This window comes from Schistocerca americana, chromosome 3, assembly GCF_021461395.2.
Source record: "Schistocerca americana isolate TAMUIC-IGC-003095 chromosome 3, iqSchAmer2.1, whole genome shotgun sequence".
Lineage (NCBI taxonomy): Eukaryota > Metazoa > Arthropoda > Insecta > Orthoptera > Acrididae > Schistocerca > Schistocerca americana.
Genome location: NC_060121.1, coordinates 320,560,351 through 320,578,871, shown reverse-complemented (window position 1 = coordinate 320,578,871; position 18,521 = coordinate 320,560,351). Strand labels below are relative to the sequence as shown.

The following is an 18,521-nucleotide window of genomic DNA, read 5'->3' as shown; positions in this document are numbered from 1 at the left end:
TGCCACTTCCTCTGTCTGAGGCGAATCAACATGCGGACATCATTTCGAAACACATAGAACCTGGATTCGTCCGAAAACATCGTCCAATGCCATTCCTGTCCCCAGTGACGTCGTTCCAAACACAATTGCCGTCTAGCATGTTTCTGCTCATTCGTCAAAGGCAGGCGGAGAAGCGGACGACGTGCACGTAACCGATGCCGTCATAAAAGGCGACGGACTGCCACCCCTGATAGTGTACAATACGTTACACTCTTCCACCGTTGCGCCAGAGTCGAGGGGGACGCAGATCTGTACTACAATGCCATTCGGATGAAGTGTCAATATTCTCGGTAGGAGGTGTGGGTCGTGATACTGACCTATCTCGTTGTGGTTTACTGCCTTCCGTGAACCATTCAGCACACACCTGTTGCACTACCGACACACTTCGTCCCGCGCCAGCAGCAATTTCCCAAATGTATGCATCACATACTCTGATGCCAATAACGCACCCTCTTTCAAACTCACTGATTCGACGATACAGTTCGCGTATATGTCTGCGAGGCGTCCTCAATGTCTGCTCAGGTCACACTGATCCATTACCTTAGGACTATAGCGACAATGAGAACTGCGGACACATTTTACCGGTAGGTGGTGTTGCGCCGCGATATCGATGTTGACCTTGATCCCGCGGGTCAAATGCTAATCGTTTCTGCAGAACATACGAGGGTAATCGCAAAAGTAAGGTCCCCTATTTTTTTATAAGTACATAGACCTGTTTATTCCTACAATGTTTTACACCAGTTTACTTCTTGAACATTTAGCTATTTTTCGACATAATCATCATTTCTGTCGATGCATTTTTGTAGACGCTGTGGCAGTTTTTGTATGCCCATGTCATACCAGCTCAGTGCCATACTGTTTAGAAAGTTATGAACCTCTTATTTCACCTCGTCGTCGGAGGTGAATCGCTGGAACCATAATTAACGCTGACAGGTACTGTGAGACTCTGAAAAAACTCAAACGAGCAATTCAGGACTGGAGAAGAGGAATGTTGAGCAAGGGCGTACACATTCTCCATGACAACGCTCGCCCACACATCGCTCGGCAAACCGTTGCTCTCCTGCAACAGTTTCAGTGGAACATAATCACCCACCAGCCCTATAGTCCTGACTTGGCGCCCAGTGACTACCACCTGTTCCCTAGGTTAAAGGAACATTTGGCCAGAAAGCGATTCAGCTCAGACGACGAGGTGAAAGAAGAGGTTCATAAATTTCTGAACAGCATGGCAGCGAGCTGGTATGACATGGGCATACAAAAACTGCCATAGCGTCTACAAAAATGCATCGACAAAAATGGTGATTATGTCGAAAAATAGATAACTGTTCAAATTGTAAACTGATGTAAACCATTGTAGAAATAAACAGGTCTATGTATATATAAAAAAATAGGAGACCTTAGTTTTGGGATTACCCTCGTACAAATGTACATGTCCTGTGAATATGGAGACCTTAGTTTTGGGATTACCCTCGTACAAATGTACATGTCCTGTGAATATGAACATCCAATCTCTAGCCGTTCAAAGTGTTCTGTTTTATTTGGACATGAGAGTATGTGGGACCAGCTTGGACGTAAACTCCGTCCCACTGACAGTGTTGCAGTTATTAAGGAGCAATTTTGGGTCAGCAGGAGAGGATACATCAGCTTTGTGAGACCTTCCGAACCGAATCATTACATGCAGCCTAGTTGGAGCGGATGCAACGTCATACTGAGAACTAGGTTCATATTGAAGAGATCTTTGTAAATCTGACTCCATAACGTAATCACAGCAGCACATCACTTATCGTCTCAATCGGTGAAATTTAGTTTGGTTTACTCTGCCTCTTCTGGAGGCTTCACTTTCTTGTCAGGGAGTGTACAGGGCGTTCAGCAACAGTCTGGGAAGCTGGTAAGGGTTTTACAGGATAGGTTGTGTTAAGAAAAAAACGATTCGTTGCGCCGTTTCCGAGTTGTTGTTGTTGTGGTCTTCAGTCCTGAGACTGGTTTGATGCAGCTCTCCATGCTACTCTATCCTGTGCAAGCTTCTTCATCTCCCAGTACCTACTGCAACCTACATCCTTCTGAATCTGCTTAGTGTATTCATCTCTTGGTCTCCCTCTACGATTTTTACCCTCCACGCTGCCCTCCAATGCTAAATTTGTGATCCCTTGATGCCTCAAAACATGTCCTACCAACCGATCCCTTCTTCTAGTCAAGTTGTGCCACAAACTTCTCTTCTCCCCAATCCTATTCAATACCTCCTCATTAGTTATGTGATCTACCCACCTTATCTTCAGCATTCTTCTGTAGCACCACATTTCGAAAGCTTCTATTCTCTTCTTGTCCAAACTAGTTATCGTCCATGTTTCACTTCCATACATGGCTACACTTCACACAAATACTTTCAGAAACGACTTCCTGACACTTAAATCTATACTCGACGTTAACAAATTTCTCTTCTTCAGAAACGATTTCCTTGCCATTGCCAGTCTACATTTTATATCCTCTCTACTTTGACCATCATCAGTTATTTTACTCCCAAAATAGCAAAACTCCTTTACTACTTTAAGTGTCTCATTTCCTAATCTAATCCCCTCAGCATCACCCGATTTAATTTGACTACATTCCATTATCCTCGTTTTGCTTTTGTTGATGTTCATCTTATATCCTCCTTTCAAGACACTGTCCATTCCGTTCAACTGCTCTTCGAAGTCCTTTGCTGTCTCCGACAGAATTACAATGTCATCGGCGAACCTCAAAGTTTTTATTTCTTCTCCATGAATTTTAACACCTACTCCGAATTTTTCTTTTGTTTCCTTTACTGCTTGCTCAATATACAGATTGAATAACATCGGGGAGAGGCTACAACCCTGTCTCACTCCTTTCCCAACCACTGCTTCCCTTTCATGTCCCTCGACTCTTATAACTGCCATCTGGTTTCTGTACAACTTGTAAATAGCCTTTCGCTCCCTGTATTTTACCCCTGCCACCTTCAGAATTTGAAAGAGAGTATTCCAGTTAACATTGTCAAAAGCTTTCTCTAAGTCTACAAATGCTAGAAACGTAGGTTTGCCTTTTCTTAATCTTTCTTCTAAGATAAGTCGTAAGGTTAGTATTGCCTCACGTGTTCCAACCTTTCTACGGAATCCAAATTTTCCGAGTTAATTAGCATTAAAGTTATCCAGTCAGGCAGTTGCGCTAGCAAATTCAAGGTACCCGCCAGAGACGGTGTCGCCAAATGGGGTCCTCGTTTGATCTGCTGAAGCAGAACAAGAGAAACGATACAAAAATTGGACTGGGACGGTAGTAAGGATCGAACGCGAACCAAAGGCTGAGCAGTCTTGTGCGCTATCATATACGCCATGAGGACGACTGACTTTTTGTATCTGGCGCGCCGCTTGAATCTGCGAGCGCACCGGCCTGAATTGCTGACTTGAGTGCTGACTAACTCAGAAATGGCGCATCGTACTGAATTTTTTCTTAACAGCTTTTCAGATTGTTTCTGACCGTCCTGTACATTAATGCATTTGACTGTTGTCTGTACTAGTGCATTTTATTGTTGGAGGCGGTTTCAGTGACACAGGATGGCTTTTTTAATGGCAGTGTTTAGCTGATGCTAAACTTTGTCAGAGGCTCTTGGTGGTTCTTAAACACAACTTTCTTCAGATAATGACACAGCCTTCGTACACATCTCCGCTGCTCCCTATGCGTTCCTCACCTGCGGGGAGCCAGAGAGCGCGTGCGTAAGCAGGTGCAGGAGGGCCACGCCGTCTCCCAGCGAGTGGTGCACCCTCAGAAGCACCGGGAACACCCGGAACCCGCCCCCGACTACGCCATCCGGCAGACCTGCAACACACACGGAAATCACTTCCCTGCTTATTAGCTTGCTTTCTAGTTAAGTTTTCGCAATGTTTCCATTCTGATAAACCATCCAAACTACCATTCGATGTTCCTTAAAACATCCTACATTATTACGAGCTTCTGGCACTTCGTCGACGTCACAAAAAGAGTCATTTGATTTGGCACGTCTATATTTCTGAAACTAATAAACATATACAATGTATTTTGTTTTTTGATGAGCGGGAAACACAATAAAGCTTTTATTCATGTCTTCATAGGTGTTCAATATGCCCCCATTGAGATGCACGGTGTTGTATCCTAGCCAGTAATGCCAACCGAGCCCGCTGCCAAAAGGTTGGCAGCATCAAAGTACGGACGCCGTCCGCATAAGCAGCGCCAGCGAGACAGGAAATCGCCGCAAGTCTGCGCGCGCCACCGCTGGCTTCTTGCTTCTTAAGCGCTGGAGTCGCGAGCGCTAGGACAGTTCTGTATTCGCCGCTCAGTTGTATACTCGCCACCGCATTGTGTACTTGCTAGTCAGTTGTGTGTTCATCGCAGCAGAGTTGTTGTTTGTCGTCAGCCGACGCTGACCTAGCCGCTCCGACTCGAACTAGACAGATTTCTGTAGACACGGAGTTCACTATTGTGTTTCTGTATCTTCATCAATAAAGATAAGTACCGACTTTTATTTAATCTGAGTGTTTGGGCTTTCATCTTTCTGTTCACTGTTCCAGCGGACCGGTCGGCCCGCTATTAAAAGTGTGGCGGTGACTTCGTAAGCCATTTCTACAGCCAAGTGTTTGTCGCTACGAACACCGCCACAAAACACGGCATATGTCAATGCGGGCCGGCGGTCAGGAAGAAACAAAACGGAATGAAGTGGAATACGGAAGTACTAAGGAATGACGAGATACAGTTGAAGTTCTCTAAGGCTATAGATACAGCAATAAGGTATAGCTCAGTAGGCAGTACAGTTGAACAGGAGTGGAATGTCCAAAAAGGGTCATCACAGAAGTTTGGAAAGAAAACAGAGATACAAAGAGGGCAAATGCGAAGAAACTATGGGTAGCACAAGAAATACTTCAATTCATTGATGAAAGGAGGAAGCACAAAAATGTTCCGAGAAATTCAGGAATAGAGAAATACAAATTGTCGAGGAATGAAATAAATAGGCAGTATAGGGAAGCTAAGGCGAAACGGCTACATAAAAAAATGTGACGAAATCGAAAAAGAAATGATAGTCGGAAGGACACACTCAGCATACAGGAAAGTGAAAACAGCCTTCGGTGACATTAAAAGCAAGGGTGATAACATTAAGAGTGCAACGGGAATTCCACTGTTAAATGCATAGGAGGGAGCGGATAGGTGGAAAGAATACACTGAAAACCTCTATGAAGGAGAAGATTTGTCCGATGTGATAGAAGAAGAAACAGGAGTCGAATTAGAAGAGAGTGGTGATACAGTACTCGAATCAGAATTTAAAAGAGCTTTGAAGGACTTAAGATCAAATAAGGCAGAAGGAATAGATAACATTCCATCAGAATTTCTAAAATGCCGGCCGGAGTGGCTGAGCTGTTCTAGGCGCTTCAGTCTGGAACGGCGCGACCGCTACGGTCGCAGGTTCGAATCCTGCCTCGGGCAAGGATGTGTGTGATGTCCTTAGGTTAGTAAGGTTTAAGTAGTTCTAAGTTCTAGGGGACTGATGACGTCAGATGTTAAGTCCCATAGTGCTCAGAGCCATTTGAACCATTTTGTCAATGCAGTATTCAATCTGCTCTCACACTGCAACTAGTACGTCTTGAGTTACAGCTCCCACAGCTGCTGTTGTGCGATGTCTCATTTCATTCTTTGTTGGTAACGGAGACACATAAACAGAGGCTTTTATAAACCCTCACAAGAAATAATCACATATAGTCTAGTCCGGTGATCTTGGAGGCCAGTAATGTGAGGCTGAATCATTTAGGTCCAGTGCGACCGATTCATCAAATGGTTCAAATGGCTCTGATCACTATGGAACTCACCATTTGAGGTCATCAGTCCCCTAGAACTTAGAACCGCTCAAACCTAACTAACCTAGTGAAATCACACACATCCATGCCCGAGGCAGGATTCTCACCTGCGACAGTAGCGGTCGCGCGGTTCCGGACTGAAGTGCCTGGAACCGCTCAGTCACAATGGCCGGCAGCAATCCTTTAATTTAAAAATTCCCACACTTCCAGATGCCAGTGTGGTGCCCCATCCTGTTGGTAAATGAAGTCGTTCGAATCAGTCTGCAACTGTGGGAAAAGAAAGTTCTCAAGCATATCGAGGTATGTGATTTCTGTAGCAGTGTTCTCGGCAAAGAAAAATGTACCGTACACCTTTTCCCGTAAAACCGCGCAAAACACATGAAATTTTTGGAGAGTCCCTCTCGTGTTGTAGAATTTCATGTGGTTGTTCCGTACCCCATATTCTCACATTACGGCGGTTCACATTTCCATTTAAATGGAATGCTGCATCATCACTAAACAGTCTTCCTCCATCTTGCCGAGAACGAAATTACAAAACTCCACACGTTGTTGTTTGTCACCTTCACGAAGAGCTTGCAGTAGTTGATTTTTGTGTGGTTTCATGTGCAAACTCCCACGAAACACACGCCAGACGGGCATCTGGGGCATGCTGATCTGTCGAGCTGCACGGCGAAAGCTTTTCTGCGGTCTCCTTATGAAACTATGACGGATCCGTTCGACATATGTGTTAGACACGTGAGGACGGCTCGGCGATTTGCCTTAACACAAACTACCTCATTCTCGGAATTGTTCATGCCATCGTCTTGTGAGGCCTCCTGGCAAGACATTCACAAAATCGTTGTAATGTATGTGAAAAAAAAGAAACATTTATCTGTATTATTATTATTATTATTATTATTTCATTTCTGTATGAACGGTTGTCGATTATGTGGACTCTGTAAAAAAAAAAAAAGAAACAATCTTTTTTCATTTTTATGTTTGTGCAATAATCATGTATCTACATTTTGCAAATAACGCCTGTGGTCGGCGAGTATAGAAATCGAAGCACACAATGATAATTAAAAAATATAACAAAGATGCATATTAAATTGCCTATAAATAGTGGAGGCTATAACTCTGTCCGTCTTGTTGTAGCCATCAGAGTCGTAAGAGCCTGTAACGCTCGATTGAATGCTTGGTTAGCTTTCTTTTGTTCCTTGTTCGAGAAAGACGCCATTGGAGGTTGATGAATGTAAAAGGTGTGTACTTTAAATTTATGTTGATTTTTGAATAGAGATTGTTAAAAATTCTTGTAATAATTTATTGCTAGCTTGCCGAGTATTTCAGTCCACATTTTTAGCCGTTTTCAGCATATTTAGAATTTTTCATGACGCAGAGCTGTGCAGCGATCGCGGGAGCTGCTGCCCCGTAGATTAAAATTAAATTGAATGAAAGCAGTTTTCCTGCAATTAAGCGGGCGGGTAACGGTACATTAAAATTATTTCTTTCAGCTTCCCGGAGACCTCAGAGGTGAATGGTGGATTTTGTTATGTCATTTACAGGTGGACATGGGCAACTGCTATTACAATACCAGTGACGTAAATAATTTAAGTAAATCAGAGCAACAAAATTTACTTGTGTGATATCAAAGACTGCTGTGATGAAACCTGTTCTGGCTAATAATATAAAAAACAAATTTCATTTTTAGTTTCATGCTCTCGTGTTAGTCGTGGCAATCAATGGTGTTCATATGTTAAAAAATCCACTGCAGCTTTTACGTTTAGCGAACATGGCATACTGTAACTTCTGTACGTGTAATAAGAGTAATTTTCAGTGCATTTCAGAGATGAAAGTAGCGAAGGACATGTTTAATTTCATAATTAGTTACAGTAATGATACCGTGTTCCATTTCTAACAAGCCAGATCAGGGTTATACAAAAATAGTTTGCAAATTAAAGATCATACGTGTACAGCAGGAAATCTTTTAGTGGTGTGCGAATCCCCACGTAATAGATTAAGGCGAATAAAGTTAAAATATTTTCAACTGCAGAAACTAATAGTGAGAATCGCATTTTATCTGTTGTGCTCGCAACAATAAGCAATATACAGTTAACGAAAATATTAGCCATATAAACTGCGTATAAAGTCAAAAGCGTGGTGGGGATTACGCGACAGTCTACAGCTCCGTGCTGTAGGAGGATCCACACCATAACTAGTATGAAAGTCACGCTGAACAGTTATTACTGACGCACACTGCGAAAAACGTAGAATACAGAACACTTTCTGCTGTCTGGTACCATTTGTACTAGAACTGAGGTGGGCGCACACCGCTACTACCTAGCGGGAACTATGTAAAACTCGACAGTTTGCTCTTTCCAACAGCACGTTGTTCACGTACATATCTCAAATAACATGATAGTGTTTAAATCGGATGCTTCTTTTTGATACACCCTGTACTTTGTGATTCATTTAACGGGCTCCTGAAAGGTTCCAAATCGTGAAACGTTCAATTTTTAGTTTTTTGCATTTAAAAATTTACAGACTTCCCCCTTTTAGTTGATATACAATTTATTCAGTTTTGAAGACTACAACTATTTTTAAAATATTTTTGAAATATGTTCTGCATGGGCGTGATCCGCTGTGGCGCTGTTGAACTGCTGTCAAATGTTCTATTCATGAATCTATATACTCATCACGTACATTTCAGTGATGTGGGAAAACATAAGTGTTACCAAATAAGTGTTGTGGTTAACCTGTGATAGATCGGTATATATGCTCACCCGATCGTCGTGTTTTTCATGTTTATTTACTCTTTTGTAATCCTGCAAATATTCGTAATGAATTCTGTTCACTGAAGTCTCTGTTTTATTGAAGAATAATCACGGGTAAACGTAAAGTGACTAGAAATCCTCTGAACGCTTTTAAAAAAGGAGAAATGTTGCAAAGCCAAAGATAGGTGTTATTACCGTAAACAATAAAGATGATAACCAAGTGTGTGAACCTAACCTTGCTGGTACACCTGCTTGTTGGAATAAAAGTGAGGGAGAAAGTACTTTGCAGACGAAGCTTGGTTGAGATAGTGAAAATTATGAATCTTTTATGGGCGAATCGAATGTGAATGAAATATTTGATATGTCAGTTCTCAACGGAAGTTTTGCAAACAGCGCAAGGTGTATTCAGTGAAGTGAAGTCGGCCTGGAACTCTCTATAAAAAATCATGTAGACCTTGCCAGTGAAATGAACTGAAGTTTGGTAGGTGCTCATACAAGACCGCATTTTGGAACAATCCAATCTCCAAATCAAGAAAATGGTAGCAAAATCTATGAACACAACATTAGATTTGTTCATGCCTTGCGTCCAATTGATAAGGGTGCTGCTGCAAGTGCTGTTTCCTGTGGCACGATGAATCTTCCAAATCCCCCAACCAAGTTTACGAACTATAATAGATTTATAGGGTCTAAAGTAAAAGATGTCTGTACAGAACCTATGAAGATAGCTCTGGAAGAGGCAATAATAGGAAACAGTGGTAACAGAGACTTGACGCAAGCATTCGATGGTACCTGGCATAAACGGGGACACACATCTCTTCATGGTGTAGTATCTGCCACCTGTATGTACACATGGGAAGTTTTACATGTAGCAGTAATATCTAAATATTATAGGTGTCCACAAAAAATGAAGGTACACCTGAAAATAATTGCACAGCTAACTATAGTGGTAGTTGTGGAGGACTGGAAGTGGCTAGTGTTGCTAGTATATTTCAACGTTCTGTTGCGTGTGATAAAGTGGGATATGTGAATTAACTTGCTGACGTGATTCGAAAAGTTTCAAATGTAATCAAGAACTAAAGCCCTATGGTGATGATGCTGTAATGCAGAAATTTGAGTGTACTGGACACATACAGATACGAATGGGATCAAGGCAGCGGCGACAGAAAGCTTCTTGCGAGAAGCTAAAACTCAGTGATGGCAAAGGGTTGTATGGAAAGGGAAAGTTAAGTAATAGTTTAATTGACAAAATACAGAACTATTATAGAATAGCTATTAGGCCAAATATACACAGTGTCAGCCGGCCGGAGTGGCCGAGCGGTTCTAGGCGCTTCAGTCTGGAACTGCGGTACCGCTACGGTCGCAGGTTCGAATCCTGCCTCGGGCATGGATATGTGTGATGTCCTTAGTTTGGTTTAAGTAGTTCTAAGTTCTAGGGGACTGATGACCTCAGATGTTAAGTCCCATAGTGCTCAGAGCCATACACAGTGTCGATGAAATGAAGGAAGCTATTTGGGCTCTTTTTTTTATATTTTTCCACAGATTAAATTTCCCGTTATTTCATGTGTCCCAAAGGAGCAAACAGTTGGTATAAGTACAACAAGGGACTGCTAACTGATGAAGGGTTCACTCATAAACATAGTCTGCCTGAAACGTTAATGGAGGTGATAAAAGCTATTTTCAGAAACTTAGCAGCAACTGAACTGTTGAAAAAGTATGTTCACGGAAAATTCAAAACCCCGATGAAAATTTTAAAAAGTGTTATATGGTCAAGAATCTCCAAGACTGTGTTTGTTGGAATACAAACACTTCACTTTGGTGTGTGTGATGCTGTTGCTACTTCCAATGATGGCAACGTTGTAAGGTATTTCGAAATATGGGAATGAAATATGGGAATGAAGATAGGTTTCAACATGGTACGAACGATGCTTGCATTAGACAAGGAGCGTCTTCGGGCTGTTGACAGGGCTGTAAATAGCCTAGAACTATAATCCAGAGTAAACAGGAGAAGGACAAAGAGGAAGCTGGAGCAGGAGTTCGCAGAAGACCAAGATAACCCATCCCGTGGACCTGGAATGCACTAAAGAGGTAAACCAAACTTCGTCGCTCAATTCCCAAAAGTTTTATTTTTTCATACAGATTACATGTTTTTTTCAGGATCTACCGTCAACGGCCTTGCCGCCGTGGCTACACCGGTTCCTGTGAGATCACCGATGTTAAGCGCTGTCGGGCGTGGTCGGCACTTGGATGGGTGACCATCCAGGCTGCCATGAGCTGTTGCCATTTTTCGGTGTGCACTCAGCCTCGTGATGCCAACTGAGGAGCTACTCGACCGAATAGTAGCGGCTTCGGTCAAGAATACCATCATAACGACCGGGAGAGCAGTGTGCTGACCCCACGCCCCTCGTATCCGCATCTTCCAATGAGGGTGACACGGCGATCGGATGGTCCCGGTAGGCCACTCGTGGCCTGACGACGGAGTGCTCAGGATCTACCATACCAATTTGATTCAGGTTTTCAGAAAATGTTACACAGTCCATTCCGCCTAAGTTAACATAGCCTATTTCCAAAAACATGTATAGTGTTGAATTTATAAATAAGAAATGGCACAATAACTAGCGAATTTTCATTACAATACAATAATCTCTAGCAAATGAATTCAAATCTTTAAAATCTCTGTGTTCAGCTGTAGCCAATACTCCAATAAATAATCTGCAACAATTTCAACGTCCTAGCCCAAATACTTTCTGAAAACAAGTGATTTATAAACACTATTTTAACATTGGAAAGATAGGGCTTTCCGGAGCCCCTTAAAACTGGAACCACCTATAACACGCCCAGAGTGCCAAACTGTGACTGTAATTAAGTGTAAAGGGGCCTCAGCACTCACATCTGCCATACCAGCCAAGTTTCTCGTGGCCGTGCGTTGTTCCACCATTACTTCCTGAATCATTGTACAGGCGGCTTAAAATTGTACGAAGAGAGGATAACTTGTGAATGACTATGTTAAATCTTCGTGCAAAGTAGAACTTTTCTTCTGCTGCTCTGAACTACAAAAAAAGCATCAGGTTAGTTCATATGTTCGTAGCGTTTTTGTTTTGCACGTTAGTAATCCAGTTGCTATTGGTTTATTTATCGATCGTCTGTTTTATTTGTAGTTCATTGTTGCTATTTGACTTTACATATTGTCATTTTTTTTCATTTGGAGGTAATGAGTGGAACGGTAGGCACTAGAAAATGGAGTACCCAGAGGAGAAATCAGTCAATTTCCGACGTATTCTTCAGTTTGAGTTCAATAGAGGGGCAGTAGCGGAGGCAGAAACATTTGCTTCATGTGATATTGCCGTTGGACAGGGCACGACAAGAAAATGCTTTTTCCGTTTCAAGGAGGATCATTTTGAGATTAATGACTTCCCTATTCAGGGAGACATCTCGGGTCTGATGAAGATCGTTTAAACGCATTAATCCACAATGATCTGCGCCATTGTATTCGAGAACTAGCAGATGTGATGAACTGTGATCATCCCACCATCGTGAGACATTTGCATGTAATGGGGAGTGTTGTGTCTAGACAAGACAGCCTAGACACAATGAGAGGAACCCGAAATGCACGCTATAAGCTCACGCAGGCTGGAGTGAGATCTGAAACAGGATACGTAATGAATGCTATAAAGAAAAGTACGTAGCTGCTGGAATACTTAACTTTAATCCATCATTTGTATATCGCTCTTGACGATACAAGTTAGACTCTTTAGATACATGCAATATAATGCTAATGGCGCCTTGCTAGGTCGTAGCCATTGACTTAGCTGAAGGCTATTCTAACTATCTTCTCTGCAAATAAACGAGGCTTCGTCAGTGTTGCATCGCTAGCTAAGTCGTCCGTACAACTGGGGCGAGTGCTAGTAAGTCTCTCGATACCTGCCGTGTGGTGGCGCTCGGTCTGCGATCACTGACAGTGGCGACACGCGGGTCCGACATGTACTAATGGACCGCGGCCGATTTAAAGCTACCACCTAGCAAGTGTGGTGTCTGGCGGTGACACCACAGGGAGTATTCAAAAATAGGGAGCATTGGTATCACATGCTGTAAACCAAAATCACAAAAGTCAGTGTATGGCCACATGTGCATCTCTGCTTACTCGTCACCAATTGGCTCGTGAATAACACCGACCAGTCCTATCCTGTATCGTCACTGATTACGAGAAATGGTGTCTTTATGCTAATCTAAGGAAAAGAAAGGACTGGCTGAACCCAAACAAGACAGCAACTCCCCGTACAAAGATCTGCGTGCATGCGCGAAAGATAATATCATTCCTCCGGTGGAAAAGCGACGGTTTGCTGCACTAGAAACTGATTCCCCGAGGTGAACCCATCAGTGCTGACGTTTATTGTGAACACGCTTACGATGCTGTAGACAGTCAGACAGTATTGATTCAAATGGCTCTGAACACTATGGGACTTAACGTCTGAGGTCATCAATCCCCTAGAACTTAGAACTACTTAAACCTAACTAACCCAAGGACATCACACACACACATCCATGCCCGAGGCAGGATTCGAACCTACGACCGTAGCGGTCGTGCGGCTCCAGACTGAAGCGCCTAGAACCGCTCCTCCACATCGGCCGGCACAGACAGTATTCCTGACACTTGAAGGAGCAGGTATCGACAAAACCAGCAGGCAGTTAGTCGAAGAGACACTCACAGACACAACATCAAAAGTTAAATTTCTAGGATAAGTTTCTGAATCCTTCAGAGTTAACAAAGCTGTTCGGCAGGGCTATTGGCTCTCATCGATTCTCTTAAATCTAGTCTTAGACAAAGTTATGAGAGAGTGGGATAAAGAAATACAAGAGTAAAACATCGAAGGGATCCATGTAGGATAATGAAGGGGAAGATCTGAGGTGAAATGTTGGCTTTTGCTGACGAAATTGCGGTAATTTCTAAGCTCAAAACAGATGCAAAGATAATGATAGAAACACTTCACGAAATTGCAGCTGAAACCGGATTACAAATATCATATGAGAAAACGGAATACATTGAAAATAAAAACAATAGAGAAAAATAAATACAAATGCAATACGGAAACATTAAAATGGTTGATAAGTTTAAGTAGATGGGAGAATGGATACCATCAAAGGGGGTCAGTAAGTTACCGCAAGTAACGAAAGATTGAAGAAAATGGAGCTAACGTACAGACTCACGTAGAACAGCCATAATAAAAGATCAGTATCATTCCGCGCAAAAATTAAACTTTACGCAACAGTAATGAAACCGGCAGCACTTTACGGATCTGAATGCTTAACACTGAATCAAAGCAGTGAGCAAGATTTGGAAAAATGAAGAAAGAAAAATACGCAGAAAAATTTTAGGACCACAAAAGAGCGAAGATAACAACTGGACGAAGAGGAGAAGTGAAGATCGATACAGAAACATAGAAACAATCACCGACACAATAAGAGAGAGGAGGTTAAAGTTTTACCGTCATTTTTACTGAACGAATGGCAGCAGGCCAACAGAAAATTTTTAATTTCATTTCCAAATTAAAAAACACCGTGGGCTGGCTGGAAGAGACAAGAAGAAACTTGAGAAAACTTGACGTCACTGAAGACACCATACTGGACACAGAAAGTTTCAGGCTTCTATTCAGTACCGCAAAATTTCCCGTTGAACAACAAAATTCGCAGCCTAGGAGGGTGACGTCAAATGATCAGAAGCAGGCAATCAGGCAGCGTATGAAGTAGTTCTGCGAAGATAAGAGGAGACATATTGGACACGTGTCTTGGGTACAAAGCGGTCTGTAAGTGGCCAAATTCAGTAATTAAAAAAATGGAAAAGAAGTACGTGGGCAGGACTTGAACCGAGACCACAGTATGGTAGTCGCAAACCTTACCACTTCCAGTACAGTTGCTCGATCGAAACATCACTATGATTATGAATATAGAAAGTACGCATAAAACTTCAATATCGATTTGCTCGGAACTAGGGGTGTCGCATGAAGAGCTGTTCCCAGGACAGGTTACTCTACATCACACCAAAGACTCATCAAAATCCATCATTCATAGATCTGATGGTTCTCTTGTTACTCAGCTCACATACTTCGACCGGCGGGAGCCAATGAGAGGGCAGACCATCAAATTTAGTTGTACCGACACGCTCCGAGCGGTGAAAGATAGATATTGGCATTTGGGTACCACGTAGATATAGTTCAAACGTTCTGGAGGAAGACAGTGGTGGTTTGATGGTGTTTGGTATAACTAGGTAAGACTGTAGCTTGCTGCAGGCACTATCCGTGCCTTTCACCCATGTTTCGTTCACTATTACCGTGTTTCAAGTATATTTTCAGGTAATGTTGATACAAAGTAACTTTTCGAACCGTGTATTCGACGATTTTCTACGCCATTTTGTTATTGCTTTGTGAACTACGAATATTAAAACCCATCCGCACACGTGGTTGGCGTTATCCAGTTATAATTTTCCATCTGTGAGCAGAATTTGTTTATGTTATTTCCCTCGCAACAGGCACTGGAAATAATTTGTAGATTTCATTGTGGGTGTTGTCAGGTGATTAAGTTATGCGGTGATCTATACTGTTCATGTGGGACTACTATTTATGTACTACTTTTCTTATGACATTGTAACATTCACGTTCTTAGATTTCTTGTACGTCGATTTATTGCAATATAGAATTTTCTTTTGTCCTCCGGTGTAGCCATGTAGCTTTGTTCGTTCGTACTGATGCGAGGTGGGCTCATGGCACCTGACCCCATCGACAGCTTCATATTTTCTTTCCTCCCTGAACTTTACGTCCTTTTCCAAAATTTTGATTGACTTCGTTTGCTGCTTGCTTAATGCATAGATTGAACCATATGGGAGACTGGCTAGAAGCCTTCCTAACTCCCTTCTAAATTACTGATTTTGTTAGATGTCTTTCAACTCTTATAACTATGGTGTACAATTGTAAGAGTTGAAGATAACCTTTCGCTCCTGTACTGTATTGGTGCCGCTATCAGAATTTCAAATCGTGATTGTCAAAAGCTGTCTCTAAATCTTGAACTTATACAAACATAGGTTTGCCTTCTAACAATCTGTCGTCGATGATAAGTTGTACAGTCGGTATTGCCTCGCCTGTTCCTACATTTCTCCTGAAATTGATCTTCCCTAAGGTCAGGTTTTCCCAGTTTTTTCATTCTTTTATAAATTATTAGGTCAGTTATTTGCAACCACGATTTGTTAACCTGAAGTTTCGATAGTTTTCACACCCTTTAACATCTACCTTCTTTGGAAGAGGGATTATGACATTCTTCTTGAAGTTTGAGAGTACTTCGTCTGCTTCATATATATCACTAACCAGGTGGAATGGTTTTGATATGGCTGGTTTCCCCAATCAAAATTTGTGAGGTTTAAAGATGGGCCACCTACATGCCCGCCCCAACGTGGTGACCAATCCAAAAGTTCTACTGTCACCTCCGTCAACATATTAGTTGTCTAATCAGTGGATCACAGGATGCTGGTCTGTGATGTTATACGTGCGTCTGGGTAAGATTACGCATTAACACGGTCCGTCAGTCGATAGATTGTGGACGAAACGCGAATGAGGGTAGCGATTTGGAGAGCAGAGGGAAAAAAGTGCCAAGGCTCGTGCCAAGGGAAAAAATGAGGTAATGTCGTCTACTCCAGGGGGCATATTTTCGCTTAGGTTTCAGAGCTCTGTAAATTCATCTCGGAGTGTCACCTCTCCTATCTCATCTTCATGTACTCGCTCTTCCCTCTCGATAACAATGCCTTCAAGTTTCTTTTTGTTACAGGGCTCTTAAATATATAGGTTCCACCTTAGAGCCGTATTTTCTTTTCTTAATGCTGGCTTCCCCGTCCGAGTTTCCGTTTTCTCCGAAGGCTTCATTAGTTTTACAGCATGTGGCACCTATCTTTCCACAGTCCTGCAAGCCTCTACACCTCTGCAGATTTCAGTAAAAATTTAATTATGTTAATTATGTGAATGGCTTAAAATGTATCTTATTTATAGACCTGCTGATAGGTTCCACTTCACTATCAGTTATCATAAATACACTGTACGGCAAAAAAAGTAAAGAATCGAGAAAACATGGTCTGATGTGAATGTAACTTTTTAGACGTACACACCATAGGCGGATATGTAATTAATAAGTATTCAAATGGTTCAAATGGTTCTGAGCACTATGGGACTTAACATCTGAGGTCATCAGTCCCCTAGACTTAGAACTTCTTAAACCTAACTAACCTAAGAGCATCACACACACCCATGCCAGAGGCAGGATTCGAACCTGCGACCGTAGCAGCAGCGCAGTTCAGGACTGAAGCGCCTAGAACCGCTCGACCACAGAGGCCGGCTGATTAGTATTGCAGTTTTCTGTGACAAGAAAATCGGTCACCAGAGTGTACTAGTGTTATTTTTGTTAAGTGTTGTTACCAAGCTTTGTGGAGTATATAAGGTACGTGAACAGCATCAGATGTCGAGTTATCACTGTGAAGGACACGAAGATGCCGAGTAGTCGAGTGACAAGAGTTACGAGCATTTGACAGTCTGAAAGGTTCCTCATTGTAGGTCTCCTGGAACGGCTGGTCCAATCGTGCAATATTCGGATTTGTGACGCATTCGAATGAGACGGTGGAACGATGTTGAACTGCATGGGAACGAGAGGGTAAACATCCCAGTTGGCCACGTTTCACCACCACAATGGAAGATCGCGGTATTGTGCACATCGTAACCCTGTCACATGTGCGCCTGCCATCAGAGAACAAGCAATGGCTTCCCTACAGTACTCTGTGTTACCTCACACCACTGGTCCGAGACTAGCAACACCCAACTACGGAATTACTCTCCTATGCGTAGGCTGCCTTTACCACAACGTGTGATGCCGTGACCGGGAAGCGTGGACTGCCGATGAATCGTGTCGCATTGTATTCAGCGATGAACTGTGATTCTACACGATGCTCGATAACCGTCCTCGGTGAATATGGCTCTGACCTGGGGATGCGTCTCATCCTTTCAAAGCTTTGGAGAGACACAGCGATAATACCCTGGTTCCACGGTATGGGGGAGAGGGGGCGATATGACCACATCAAGGCTGGTAGTGACTGAGGGAACACGATGGTACGTGACGGACATCCTGAATCCTCACATGTTACTGCTAAGCGAGAGTATCGTAGTGTCGTTTTTCACCATGACAATGGTCCTGCAAACGTGACACGTGCCATCATGAACTGGGTGTGCTAAGTTGAGGTACTCTCGTAGGCAGCAAGGTCCCTAGACCTGTCATTGATAGACCATGTGTGGGATCTGTTCGGACGTCATCTCCGTCCCAGTGTCCACAACTCGTGGTCTTGCGGTAGCGTTCTCGCTTCCCGCGCACGGGGTGCCGGGTTCGGTTCCCGGTGGGGTCAGGGATTTTTCCTGCCTCAAGATGACAGGGTGTTGTTGTGTCATCTACAGCATCATCATTCATCCCAATTACGGTCGGAGGAAGGCAATGGCAAACCACTTCCACAAGGACCTTGCCCAGCCGGCGCTGTTGGTCTCTTGCATCGTCCCCAACACTCCTAGGAGTACGGAACCTCATCATCATCCGTCCCAGTGCCAGTATCCAAGAAATCAGGCGCCAGTTACAACAGTTGTGGACCAGCTTGCCTCAAGAGAGGATACAATGACTGTGAGCCATTTGAGTCATCAGTCCTCTGACTGGTTTGATGCAACCTGCCACGAATTCCTCTCCTGTGCCAACCTCTTCATCTCAGAGTACCACTTGCAGCCTACGTCCTCAATTATTTGCTGGATGCTCTGTCTTCCTCTACAGTTTTTTCCCTCTACAGCTCCCTCTAGTACCATGGAAGTCATTACTACGTCTTAAAAAATGTCTTATAATCCTGTTC

At 43.0% G+C, this 18,521-nt stretch overlaps 1 protein-coding gene across 1 annotated transcript in view; it reads right to left on the bottom strand.

The window, feature by feature from the left end:
* LOC124606053 overlaps positions 1-18,521 on the bottom strand; it is a 172,915-nt gene that overhangs the window by 69,560 nt on the left and 84,834 nt on the right. The window contains exon 7 of the mRNA XM_047138013.1: positions 3,734-3,861. Within this exon, the coding sequence (XP_046993969.1) occupies positions 3,734-3,861 (128 nt within the window). The remainder of the gene's footprint in view (positions 1-3,733; positions 3,862-18,521) is intronic.